This window comes from Denticeps clupeoides, chromosome 2, assembly GCF_900700375.1.
Source record: "Denticeps clupeoides chromosome 2, fDenClu1.1, whole genome shotgun sequence".
NCBI lineage: Eukaryota > Metazoa > Chordata > Actinopteri > Clupeiformes > Denticipitidae > Denticeps > Denticeps clupeoides.
Window position 1 is genome coordinate 38,776,958 of NC_041708.1, and position 12,139 is coordinate 38,789,096.

The 12,139-nt window shown below is 50.1% G+C and overlaps 1 protein-coding gene across 4 annotated transcripts in view; it reads right to left on the reverse strand.

Annotated features, from left to right (window-relative positions):
• Positions 1-244: 244 nt before the first annotated feature.
• The window catches only part of arfgef1 (ADP-ribosylation factor guanine nucleotide-exchange factor 1 (brefeldin A-inhibited)), a 16,420-nt gene continuing 4,525 nt past the window's right edge, over positions 245-12,139 (reverse strand). For 2 of the 4 annotated variants that reach the window (XM_028969618.1, XM_028969616.1), the window contains 35 exons: positions 11,488-11,716; positions 11,298-11,414; positions 11,019-11,212; positions 10,804-10,937; positions 10,241-10,475; positions 10,048-10,147; positions 9,830-9,969; positions 9,638-9,746; positions 9,478-9,486; positions 6,982-7,183; positions 6,771-6,882; positions 6,436-6,641; positions 6,014-6,098; positions 5,760-5,925; positions 5,523-5,674; positions 5,327-5,455; positions 5,094-5,252; positions 4,873-5,017; positions 4,705-4,795; positions 4,589-4,629; positions 4,345-4,514; positions 4,091-4,242; positions 3,705-3,877; positions 3,460-3,620; positions 3,243-3,373; positions 2,918-3,047; positions 2,702-2,837; positions 2,312-2,450; positions 2,168-2,228; positions 1,915-2,074; positions 1,690-1,829; positions 1,428-1,596; positions 1,212-1,350; positions 1,016-1,133; positions 245-900 (listed from right to left, as the gene is read on the reverse strand). In XM_028969618.1, the coding sequence (XP_028825451.1) occupies positions 727-900; positions 1,016-1,133; positions 1,212-1,350; positions 1,428-1,596; positions 1,690-1,829; positions 1,915-2,074; positions 2,168-2,228; positions 2,312-2,450; positions 2,702-2,837; positions 2,918-3,047; positions 3,243-3,373; positions 3,460-3,620; positions 3,705-3,877; positions 4,091-4,242; positions 4,345-4,514; positions 4,589-4,629; positions 4,705-4,795; positions 4,873-5,017; positions 5,094-5,252; positions 5,327-5,455; positions 5,523-5,674; positions 5,760-5,925; positions 6,014-6,098; positions 6,436-6,641; positions 6,771-6,882; positions 6,982-7,183; positions 9,478-9,486; positions 9,638-9,746; positions 9,830-9,969; positions 10,048-10,147; positions 10,241-10,475; positions 10,804-10,937; positions 11,019-11,212; positions 11,298-11,414; positions 11,488-11,716 (4,908 nt within the window). In that variant the 3' untranslated portion in view covers positions 245-726. The remainder of the gene's footprint in view (positions 901-1,015; positions 1,134-1,211; positions 1,351-1,427; positions 1,597-1,689; positions 1,830-1,914; positions 2,075-2,167; positions 2,229-2,311; positions 2,451-2,701; positions 2,838-2,917; positions 3,048-3,242; positions 3,374-3,459; positions 3,621-3,704; positions 3,878-4,090; positions 4,243-4,344; positions 4,515-4,588; positions 4,630-4,704; positions 4,796-4,872; positions 5,018-5,093; positions 5,253-5,326; positions 5,456-5,522; positions 5,675-5,759; positions 5,926-6,013; positions 6,099-6,435; positions 6,642-6,770; positions 6,883-6,981; positions 7,184-9,477; positions 9,487-9,637; positions 9,747-9,829; positions 9,970-10,047; positions 10,148-10,240; positions 10,476-10,803; positions 10,938-11,018; positions 11,213-11,297; positions 11,415-11,487; positions 11,717-12,139) is intronic. The other 2 variants (XM_028969617.1, XM_028969619.1) reach the window with 1 other exon arrangement.

Genomic DNA, 12,139 nt, shown 5'->3' on the forward strand with positions numbered 1-12,139 from the left:
TCTTGTCATGAACGTAATCTTTGTATCTTCTGTATGTAAGAAATGTTGACTATATTGACAGGGGTGACAGCGTGTGGGGACAGTACCTTCACCAAGGGGACTGATTACAGGGCCGCTTCCTTACCCGCTAGGCCACGTGACGTACAGGATGTGCGGCTTATTACAGTAAAAATGAGGGTTCACCCAGGGGGTCACCGCGTCACCTCCGGTCCCACCAGGAAGTGCCACCCCACAGCCAGCGTGGTACAGAAGATCGTACAGCTTTTTATTTTCCGTATAGAAAACTTTACAGAGAGCCTGTACCAGCACACATTTCTCTTGATGCCACCAACACCGTGCCCACACGGAACCCCGGAGAACCCTCGCAGAACCCACAGTAGATTTAAATATATTACATTTCAGATTTGTACACATACAGTGATGAGACTTCAAACAGGGAACAGACGTCCAGTTTCAGGAGAATCCCAGCGGAATTTTTTAAAAAAGTGTCAGTACATATAAAACGGAAATAATTTAACTCGTTTCATTTCGATTTAATTCATTAGAAATCCGGGCGAGGCGGCGCAGTTAAATAAATTATCACAAAGTAAAAATCCCCAGTGCATCCGAGTCGAGGAGAGAAGCGGAAATAAAATCTAGTGTTACGAGATTATCCGTACAACTACTTTCGAGAGAAAAGCCGCGGCGGCGATGATGATGATGATGCTGCTGCTGCACAGGGCCTCTTCATTCACCCAGCGATCGGTCGGTGGACATTCCGGATTCGGCCAGCCGGGCGATGTGGAACACCAGGCCGATCCGCAGGAAGAACTTGCGGAGAACCGCCCGCAGCTCGGGAATCAGGTCGAACTGCATGATCTCGCACAGCAGAGGGTAGTAGCAGGAGGCGTGGTCCTTAAACTACCCCACACACACACACACACACACACACACACACACACACACCTCTCATCAGCGTCAAATCATCAAAACCAACATTTTCTCCACGAGGAACCCCTTCAGGGGAGCAGCTCACCCGCTCATCACTGATCTTCAGCACCTTGGTGAGGAACAGCAGCAGAAGGTTGGTCCAGGCCTCCCGGTGGCTCTCAGACGTCAGCGTGAGGAAGTAGGCCACGGCGTCGCCGCAGACGCTGCAGAACACAGGAGAAGAAGGAAGAACGTGACCTCCACTGAAGCTCGCCAGCACCTGCTGTGGAGCCGCGCCTTACTTCAGCAGCCGGCGCTGCACCTCCTCCCAGGCGTCCTGCCGGCTCTGGTCCGTGTACATGCGGAACAGGATGCGCAGGGCGCAGGCCAGGCTGCTGGTCTCCTGCTTCAGCAGGTTGGGCTTCGACTTCCCTTTGAAACCTGAAAGACAGGAGGACGTTTTTTTCTGCCGCTCGTGGAGAACCGGAGGAGAACCTGCGTCTCCACCGGGCACCCACCGGCCTTCCAGAGTGCCGTCCTCTGCTCGTTGCTGGAGTTGAAGGCCTTGGCGAAGTGGTGAGACTGCAGCAGGCAGTCCAGCAGCTTGAAGAGCTGCTCTGAGGTCAGATAGCGGTACATTCCCTGGTCCTGCATCTCCGTGTGGACGTCCGTGTTCACAGCGTCCCTCTGTCCAGGGTGCACACACACGCGCACACACACACAGGCTTGGTACACGTCCTGTTCAAAGAAGACCTACCTACACCGGATCAGCACAGCTACCTGAGCAGCAGCAAAGTTCTCCGCGTCCTCCTTCTTGCTGGTGGCTGGGAAGAAGACAATGTTGTCGATGGTCTGGATGAGCTCCAGCTGAACCACACACTTGATCAGCAGAGCAGCGAACAGACGCTGTTCTTGTACCTCTGCGTCCGAGAAAATGACACCGTGGTGACACTCAGGACCATGAAAGGAGCAGCAGGCCTGAAGGCAACGTAGACAGGAACTCACTTATTGGAGTCCTGTTCCTGGGACCATCTCCTGGGAGACCTGAGATCACGCTGAACTGACTCTGCCTGCGATTGTCCACCAACACCTTCTCTACGCTGCTGACTGACTGCTGGTCTTCAACGTGGGACTGAATGTCCACAGACTTCTGGGAGGTGGAGTCCTGCCAAGTGACATTGAGATGGTGAGAAGATGTCTTCTCATGACCTGGAGTATGGAGTGTAGAGCATGTGAAGAAGCTGCGGGAAGCACGTACCAGTTGCTTGTCTGAATCCAGCTGTGTGACGTGATCCCCTTCGGCCCTCCAGGTCAGCAGCCTGAGATGGGACGAGATACGGAGATACTTGCAGTGACCAGAAGACCGGTTCATGTTTAGAAACTTCACGCAGAAGAAACTTACGCGTGTGGAATTGTCGTCTTGAAGATGTCCAGCATACAGTTGCAGGTCTTGTCCCAGGTGTCAGCGCTAAACTTCTCTCCGTTCAGGATGACCACGTTTTCTAAGCAGTTTGTTCCAGACCTGGCCAGCTGCTCATTGTCTGCATGAAGAAGAACAAGCAATCAAGACAGATGCCCGATGTTCCTCGTGTTCTTCTTCTTCTTCTTCTGCAGCTGTCCATCCCTGCAGTCCTGACCAAGGTTACTGTACTGAGACGCTCACTGTTGGGCTTATTTCTGAACACACCTCATACCTGACCAGGTCCTCTGGAGAATTCCTGAAGAAACCAGGCAGCCTGCTATCCCACACAAGCATGCATTCGAGAACCTTCGAGAACTCTAGAAGGGTTACCTTGCTGGACACACCAGTACAGCTGGGAGAGGATGTCATCTAGGAGAACATCATAAAGGGACTCAAAGTACTGTGTGAAGACGTCACAGATTGCGTAAAGTGCATGGTTGCAAGTCGTCGTCATCCACTCCGCTTTCTGTAGGCAAAGAGAGGATTCAGGTTCAGAAGGAGAAGATGCAGAACCTTCATCCATCAGTCCCCAGTCCAGACCCTCACCTCCGTCTGCTGTTCAGGCAGCTTCATGTTGTCAAAGATCCTGAAGACGATCCGGAAGAGGTCCTGCCACCAGTGCTTCTCATAGGTGTGACCATAAGTCTTCATAACCTCAAACATCACAGTCAAGCCTCTGTGGTTGGGACAGAAAAAACGACTGAAAATGCGCGCATACGTTGACCTTCTGAATATGTGGACCTTCTGTCTGAACTACAGTAAATATCGGTTTCTGAGGACAGAACGGCAAGAAGATGGACAGGGAGGTCACTGTGGCTCCCAGAAGTGCAAAGCTGCTGAATGGATGGACTTTTGGTGATATGGTGCTGACCTGGTCCTGACGTCCAGTTTGCATCTGTTGATGATGCAGGAGAGCTCGAACAGGATGGGGAACCACCCCCTTACCCAGACGCGGTCCTCTGGAGCTACGTTCATGTCGTCGCTGGTGTAGTCTTTGAAAGCCTGTCCAGAACAAACGTTCGCTGTCACAATTCATCTCGGTGAAACTGCTGATGCTGAAACCCTGGTGAGATGCCTTCAAACCTGACCTGGGGCCTGTCGGACACGTATTTGGCGCAGTGGCGGATGAGGCGAATGGCCTCCATGCTGGTGTCAGGAAAGGACGCGTTGCAGGCGAACTCGGAGAGACACTTGACCGCGTCCTGGAAAGAGTCGATGGTGGCAGCGAAATGCTTCTCGAAGACGTTCGCTGCGAGGAGACGGGAAAGTTGGAGCGGTGAGCTCAGACCAGAGAAGCTAAAAACCACAACGCGTCCGGCAGGAAGACACTTACTGACGATGTGGCCGGTGGTTTGGAACGCCAGCTCCACTATACTCTCATCCTGGTCCGAGGCGGCCAGGTGAAACACGGAGAAGATGTTCTTCCATCCCGAGCGGATGTTCCCGGCCTGCGAGTTCACCATCTGGGCGATGCAGCGTACGACCATGTCGCGGATCGTGGGAGAGCTGTCAGAACGGCACGAAGCTGGATCAGATACATTCGGTCTTCAGAAGAACGTAATTTTTAACAACATCTCCACTACGATTGTTACATATTCCCTTATACACCAACGCTCTGTTTTGAAGAGGTTCTGGAGTCCTTGTCGCAGAAGAATTAGCGAGCAACTGACCAGACCAACAACGAACCCACACGGGCAGGCTGGAGTTCCCCCGTATTACCGGTTCTTCTTCATGATGTGTTCAAAAGGCCGGAGGAAATCCTTCTGGAACCGGAAATTGGCCAGTTCCCCCTTCTCCAGAAACTTCATGGACAGCTGCCTGAGCGAGTCCACGGCAAAGATAGCAACGTCCTCGTTGGGATTACAGCCGACCTAGAGGTCAACACACACACACACACACACACACACACTTACAGAGCTGCAGACAATAAAGACGCGTTCGACCATCAGGCCATCTGGGTTTCAGGGTTGCACCTTGTTGAAATGATCTCCAATCACTTCCCAAATCCTGGACCACTGCAGCCTGATGCGGCCCATGTTGTAGTAGGAGATCTCTACAATCTTCTGAAGGCTGAACATGCGAGGGTGGGTTGGAGAAGCCAGCTCGTCCATGGACACGGCACAGAGCCAGCGGACGAAGTCGACTGCGGAATAAAACCCTGTCGTGGTCAGAAACGTGTCCTCCTGCCACCGAAGCCCACGTGAAACGAGTCCTTACCGATGGCATTGCCGTCCAGTCTGGTGGAGCCTGTGAAGATCCTGGAAGCAAGGAGCGAATATGAAGACCATGTCAGCAGCGGCAGGATTACTGCAGCGAGAGCTTCTCCACGTTACCTGTCCACCGCCACCACCACGCTCTGAGAGCTGGTCTCCCCGATGGACTCCTGAATGCTGGCGATTTGCTTCCGGTCCACGTTCCCGCCCACTGCGAAGCAGAAAACAGAGCGCGGTCAGGCGCCGGCGGCCCGCACGGAGGTGCCAGAAGATCTGCGCCGAGCGTACCCAGTCCCAGGTACTCGTCCTGGCCCTGCTCCCTGGCGCTGGCGACCAAGCCCTCCTTCCCCCTCACCGTGCCGGAGATGTAGCGCGCCTTCACGCCCGTGCCGATCAGCTGCGCCAGCTCCAGCTGGCTGATGCACTTCAGGATCTGCGGCACAAGCCGGCGTGTGGGTAGCGGTCACCCGGCCGACAGGGAGCCGCGCCTGGGCGGGGCTTCTACTCACCTCGTGCCACGAGTTGCCCAGGTAGTTGCCGTCGGTGTGGGCCACGGTGATGAGGGTCTTGATGGTGTCGATGTTCTTCTGCTTCATCTCGGCGATGCCGGAGCTGGCGGTGAGCAGGGTGAAGCGCGCCAGCGCCTGGACGTACGCGTCGCGTTCCAGCTGGGGGGAGGAGACAGGACACCGGCGGTGGAGATCCACGCCGACATGACGATGGGGGACCGACGGACGCTTACCTGGATGGTGAAGATGCAGGCGATTCGAATGGCGCAGCGGATGCCCTCCAGACACAGAGATGCCACCTCCGTGTCGTCACAGTCCTGCAGCCCCACGCTGAACGCGGCCAGGAACGGGGTCCACGCCAGCTGACCAGATAAAAGAACCTTCTCATCTATCATCTTCACCGCGACTGAGGAGGCGACACCGACTTACCTTAAACATGGGTCGTACGTGCTCCAGGTGAGTGGCGCTGGTGAAGGGGGCCTGGACGTGGCTGACGGCCTCCATCAGAGCTTTGGCCGTCTTGGCCATCTGCTCCATCTCCACATTGTACAGCAGCCGCCTCTGCTTCTCACTGGCCACGCCTAATTCAGGAAGAACATCTCATGTCACTTCGCCCTACTGCCACGTTACTCCGTCTTTCTCCACCGTTCTCCCGGCAGAACTCACTCTGCTTGCTGGATTTGATGGTCAGTTCCTTAGTCTCCTTCATGGAGATCTTCTTCCCCGCAATTTCGTCATAAATGGCGGACAGGTACTCTTCAGGCAGATCTTTGCTGTCGTTGATTCCTCGGTTCATCTTAATGTATTGTTCTTTAGTCATTTTATTCTTCACCTTTGGAAGAACAGAAGAAACCCAACATGAGGTGGAAAGGCCCCCCACAGCATGCTAACCTGATTTCAGAGACGTCGTTCGGCGTTACCTGTGGACTATGCAGGTCTGTTGTGAGCATGATGATGGAGTAGGCCAGGACGTACGCGGTGTCTGCACTCGCAAACAGCGTTTGCCTGGAAAGACGCAAAATATAAAGAAGACAGCATGATCATACAAAAAAAAAACAACACAACCATCACTATTCAGCAGAATCTTAATTTGCAGCAACACAGCAAGTACGTACACCACATGTACATATACAAAAGTGTGTGTGTATATATACACACACACACACACACACACACACACACACACCACATGTACATATACAAATGTATATACATCACACGTAAATATATCACATGAAAATATACAAAAATATATATATATATATATATCACATATAAGTATAAAGCACATATTTGTATATATTCTTCTTATCACCATGCTAATTACGTAGCATCCACTCACCCTTGATTGCATTCCAAGTATCTAGCAGCAAATTTCTCCATCAGTCGATCGATCTTCTGAGCTTCTCCAGGCAGACGAAAACCCTCAAGGAACATGCGGAGCGCAGACACAAAGTCTTTACCTTGGAAGTCCATTTGGTCCACGTAGGCGTACATGACCTCTTTGTTAAATCGATCGTTGTCCCCCAGGAACTCCCCCACCTGAGTCTGCAGGGGTCAGGAGAGGGACAATTCAACATCATTACAGCAGATCCAGGCTAAGAAGAGCGTGGTGTTCCTCTCAGCAGATCCTCGTACAGATCGATCACACCAAAGTCAGGCAGGTCAAATCCTTACCGAATCCAGACGCTCTTCTTGGTGTAAGAACTGGGCAATGTCTTCTGGGGTGGTTCCCAGCATTCCTTGCTCCTGCAGGTACTGGATCCCCCTCTTTGGTTTTTTGTTGAACCTGTTGAATGAACGATGGAGTTCCATTACAAGGGGACACGACTCCAAACGGAATCATGCAGCAGCCAAAAAGAGCAGACAAGATGGTCTCCTGACTTACAGGTCAATGCCTTGTTCAATGATCTCCTTCTGCTGCTTGAGGACCTCGAACTGCTCTGGGTTGTCTGTTCCAGACATCTGTGTGCTGTAGCTCCCGATGCCAGAGGACGCGGTCGAGTCCAGGGAGTTGATGCTTCCGTAGCGATTAATGGTCTCTTGGTGCTTGGTTTCATTGGTCTCCTGCTCTGAAGGCTTCTCTTGACCTGAAGAACATGGACAAAGTCAACTACACGTAACCTGCACAACAGCTGGTCCATAACTCTATGAGCTCGAGCGAATGAACGTGTGTGTTGTGTTGTAAATGCTAGACAAACATGGAACCAGATTTGTGCCAAATTAGTGAACAAAACATTTATAAAATCAAGCAAAAATAAAACTATGCATCCACATTGTTTATGCAAATTCACATTATAAAAAAAAACAAATATTTATACGATTACATAAATCATTTGGATGCAACTTAGAAGTTTTACTTTTATCATTTTTGTCTCGCGTAAGTAATTATCTTAGCAATAATAGCAAAGTTTTGTTCACAAAGTCAGCACTCGTCATGGATTTCTATGCTAATAAACAGTTTATTATCTCAGGTATCAGAATAAAAAAAATTCCTAAAAATCGACCTTAAAAAAAATTAAATTGCTCGATCTGGGAATGTTTTTTTTTTTTTTATTCCGTATGGCCCAGCTCTATCATGGATGCCAATTCATAATTCACTGAACTGAAATTCTAATCCATATTCTGCTTGTCTTCTTTAGATGGTGGTCAGGATGAAAATGATGCCAAGTGCTCTAGATAGTCTATGGAGAAGGAACCTTATTCCACGTAGGAAACTCTCTGAAACATTTAGCACTTCACCAGCAGGAAATATGAGCTTATATCAGACGTCTTCATTTCAGCAGCTACAACCTGAACTGACACACACACACACACACACACACACACACACACACACACACACACACACACACTAAATACAAGCAGCAGCAGCGTTATATAGCAAATAATGGAACTACTGCAGCTGAGATAAGCAAAAAATGTCATTTTTATTAATATGGAAACAGTAAACACAGTATTTACTCTTTTTTTTAGTTTTATACATTTACCGCACTTGGCAGACGGACTGCAGATAAGAAGCAGAGGTGTGAACCTTCACTGGTCTCATGATATCTCTAAATACGAGTTAAGGTCGCTTTAATCTGCTACGATGGGCAGAAAAAAAAAAAGTGTTTGTATTGTTCTATTCCAAGATGGCTGCCTGTAAAGTGAGGTAAAGGTAAAAAATTGAACCGACATTATTGTTCTACTGTAATACAAATTAATAGTGAATGTCAGTTTTTCAGTGTTTTATCAACTCAGTCACTGCATAGAAATAGAAATCCTATGTTTTCTTTTACAATCACTTTGAAAGAGAACAATACGGAGAGATTCCGTTCAAGGACTATTGCCAATTAAATAATATTTGAAATTTTAAACAATTTGATGCAACTATACACCTGATTTATAGAACAATAATTTATTTGAATGTCTAATACCTTTCTATTAACATTAATAATAAAAATAATTCAGGTAAAAATTGGTAAAGTGTGTAAAAAAAATGATGGGGCTATTTAGACTGGGTAGAGAAATACGGCTGGTTCAGATGTCCGTGGCGTCAGGTGAGCGCGGACTGAACACAGACCAAAAATCGAAATCCCGCTTTCAGACCGAATGCGCTGCAGGCAAAAAAAATAACATTGTGGTGCAGATCTCTGGAAACCCTGAGAAAGACCATCTTTTCCTCCATTCCTGCTTCATGTGTGTGTATCGAAGTGGCAGAAAGAAAACAGCCACTTGGATTCTATCGGTCGCATGAAAATACGTCAGGGACGGCCGCGCAGCGTGAAACTCTGACCCGGAGCAGCGCTGTATTCAGTAGTATATAACATATACTTCACAGTCGGAACCGGCAATACTTTTTAACGAGAATTTTTATGTCGCCGCCATAAAATCACCAAAAAAAATAATTGTGATACGATCGATTAGGTTCTGCGCTGCATCGATGCAACATCATCCACGTCTGCATCGATTATACAATTAATTTGATTTTATTCATTTCAGGCATGTCTGAGGAGTCTAAGGGTGCTAGATGCCTGGTGGGTAAAACACTCGCCTATGAACCAGAAGACCCAGGTTCAAACCCCACTTACTACCATCGTGTCCCTGAGCAAGACACTTAACCCTGAGTGTCTCCAGGGGGGGGGACTGTCCCTGTAACTACGGATTGTAAGGTGCACTGGATAAGGGTGTCTGGTAAATGCCGTAAATGTAAACTGAGGGGTCATATTCCTGACATCAACCTGCTCCTTTCAACATACTTTCTACTGAAAAGTAGAGCCGAGAACATCTACTGAAAATCAAGAAGAAAACAATTCAGCCCGAGATTCCACCAGACACCAACTAGGAGAATTTAACACTGGAGGGACAAAGACATGCACTAAGACTCCTGCTCTACTGTTACCTGCTCGAACTGCTCGGCAGCAAGACAGGAAATAACGAGAAGACGTTAGAAACACAGAAGATCTGACACAACGCTGCATTTCTACCCTGGGACCTCGGTTCAGAACTTATAATTCCACTAGGCCACCACGGCCCCCAATTATCCCATGGACCTCACTCACCGAGACTGGTCTGAGAGTTGGGGTTGACATACTGGTCCTTACTCCACTCCACCATACACTTGAGGATGGACACCAGACATTCCAGACCTTTCTTACGCAGGGTCAGCTCCTGTCCAGGCAGAAGGACAAGCTCAGACTCAACAAAAGCTGCCGCTTTCTATTCAGAAGCTGTGGGCCTGGCCAGCATCTCACCTGAACGGGCGTGGTGCCCAGTTCATGGCCACCGCGTCCCTGTGCAATCTTCGAAAGGTCGTTGACGAGCCTCTCGAATATGTTAGCAGCATTCAGGTCACAGTCATAGTTGACATAGATGTCCACCACACTCTGGGCATCTGGAAGGACGACGAGACAACAGTGAGCAGAAGAGTACGATGCAACATCAGGGGTAAGATCTGGCGGAACGTTCTTACCAGCGCATATTCTCGTCAGGGTTTGGATAACCATCCATTTGTGGTCGTAGGAGCTGGTGGACGTCTCAAGAATGTACAGAAATATCTCCTTGAAAAAGACCTGAGGATGAAATAAAGAAGCTCTGAATGAAAGGATCCGTATTCAGCACGGCTGAAGAACATGAGAACCGTGTCGCTATCAAGGGAACAGCACCTCTATTTGCATCTTGAGATGGGTTTTGAAGTTGGACAGCAGCGTGAGGAAGATGGAAAGCGAGAGCTCGAAGACCTCTGGGACGGACGAGACGCCGTTCTTGGACAGGGCCACGCACAGGTACTGTTTGATGGCGTTGATGAACATCTCGTTGGTTTTGAAAATGGGTCCAGCGTTCTGCAGGATTGACAGGAGCAGCTGGAGGGACAGAACCTTGGACCGCAGCTCATGGGACCTGCGAACAGAGATAAGACTTAATAATGTGCGGTACGGTAAACGGTTCTTTAGGGTTCATTTGATGAATGTTACAAGCATTATGTTCTAATCATTTAGTAGATGTTTCGTCAAAAGATCAGACCACTTCAGGGTTGGTGTGAAACACACTCGCCTATGAACCAGAAGACCCAGGTTCAAATCCCACTTACTACCATTGTGTCCCTGAGCAGGACACTTAACCATGAATGTCTCCAGATAAGGACTAACATTCAGCTCATACACTACGCCGGGTTCAAAACCCGGTGGGCAACAGCGCGGATGAAGGTTCTAAGTTCTGTCAAACATACTTCGGGTCAGGAGGTCCATCAGAAAGGGGCTTCATGGACAGTTTGCAGAGGGAGCGGAAAACTAAGAAGGCGTCCTTCTGCAAGATATGGGAGAACTTGGCGCCCGGTGCCGGCCCAGAGGTCATTCCAGATTCCTGGTGGACAAAGACGTGAGCGTAAAAAAAATCAAGATTCAAATAATCCAAAAATGAAGCGTGGAGACGCCAGAACCTCACCTGAGTGTCGTTGGAAGAGACAGACAGTCGGTCATCAGGCAGGGACGGTGTGAAGCTCGCTGAGATGGGGGTTCCAGGAATGCCGTTGGCGTGGACATTCTCACCGTCACTGCCCAGCGTCCCCTCGTCCTCAAGTGAGTTCGGGACCCCCTCGGCGGGCTCGGCCTCACCTTCTCCGGCCATCTCCTTAGCATCTGAACAGAGATGGACATGGTCCAGGCAGTGGGTGGATCAACATGCACAGACTGCAGACATAAAGAGCAGCGTCCATGACCCCACCTCCAGCCACCGAGTTGACCACTTCCTGCAGGATGCCCTGGACGATCTCCTGAGCCCTCTCCTCATAGTTCGGAGCGACTTCCTCTTCAATCACTTCCATACTGAGCTGTGCTGCACCTAACCAACAACACCAGAACGGTGGTTAGAGAAGTCAGAAGATCCCTCGCCTTCCACCTGAACATCATCTCACTCTGAGCGGCAGCAGCCGTGGCTTGGTCGGCTTCGGTCTGCTCATTCTCTGGCGGGCAGAAGTCGGACCCGTTCTCAGGCTCGGAGCTCTCGTAGGCGGGGCCCGGGGCGGGGCCACCGCCGCCCTTCTCCGGGTCGCCTGCGTGGAGCTGTGGAGAATCCGGCTCCTGCTGGCCGACTGGAGAATGCTGCCTGTGGCGCTCACGCTCCATCTGCTTCGCCTCCTGGAGCTGTGGTGTAACACACACACACACACACACACACACACACACACAACTGTAGTTTCCTGTGGGAGACAAACGAACGCCGTGGTGGCTTCCCTTCGTCTAACCTGTGGCGGACCTTCAGAGGAACGTTTAAGGCACCTTCTGACCCCCGGATGTGGAACTCATGCACACCAACTACCAACGCTCAACGTTAACTAAGGCGGGATCATACGCCAGCACGGCCTCATGCACGTGGCGGCGTGTCACTCGTCTGTACCGGACCATAATACACGTACGTACGTACACAGTTCCACCATGGTTAATGGGGCGGAGCTACATCGACCGTTCGGCGGGTTCTACACAACGCTGCTCTTCTGAGGTGAACAGCATGCTTCTGAATGGAGAAGAAACAGACACGTTTCACGCCAGGAGACCAAGTGCAGGCAA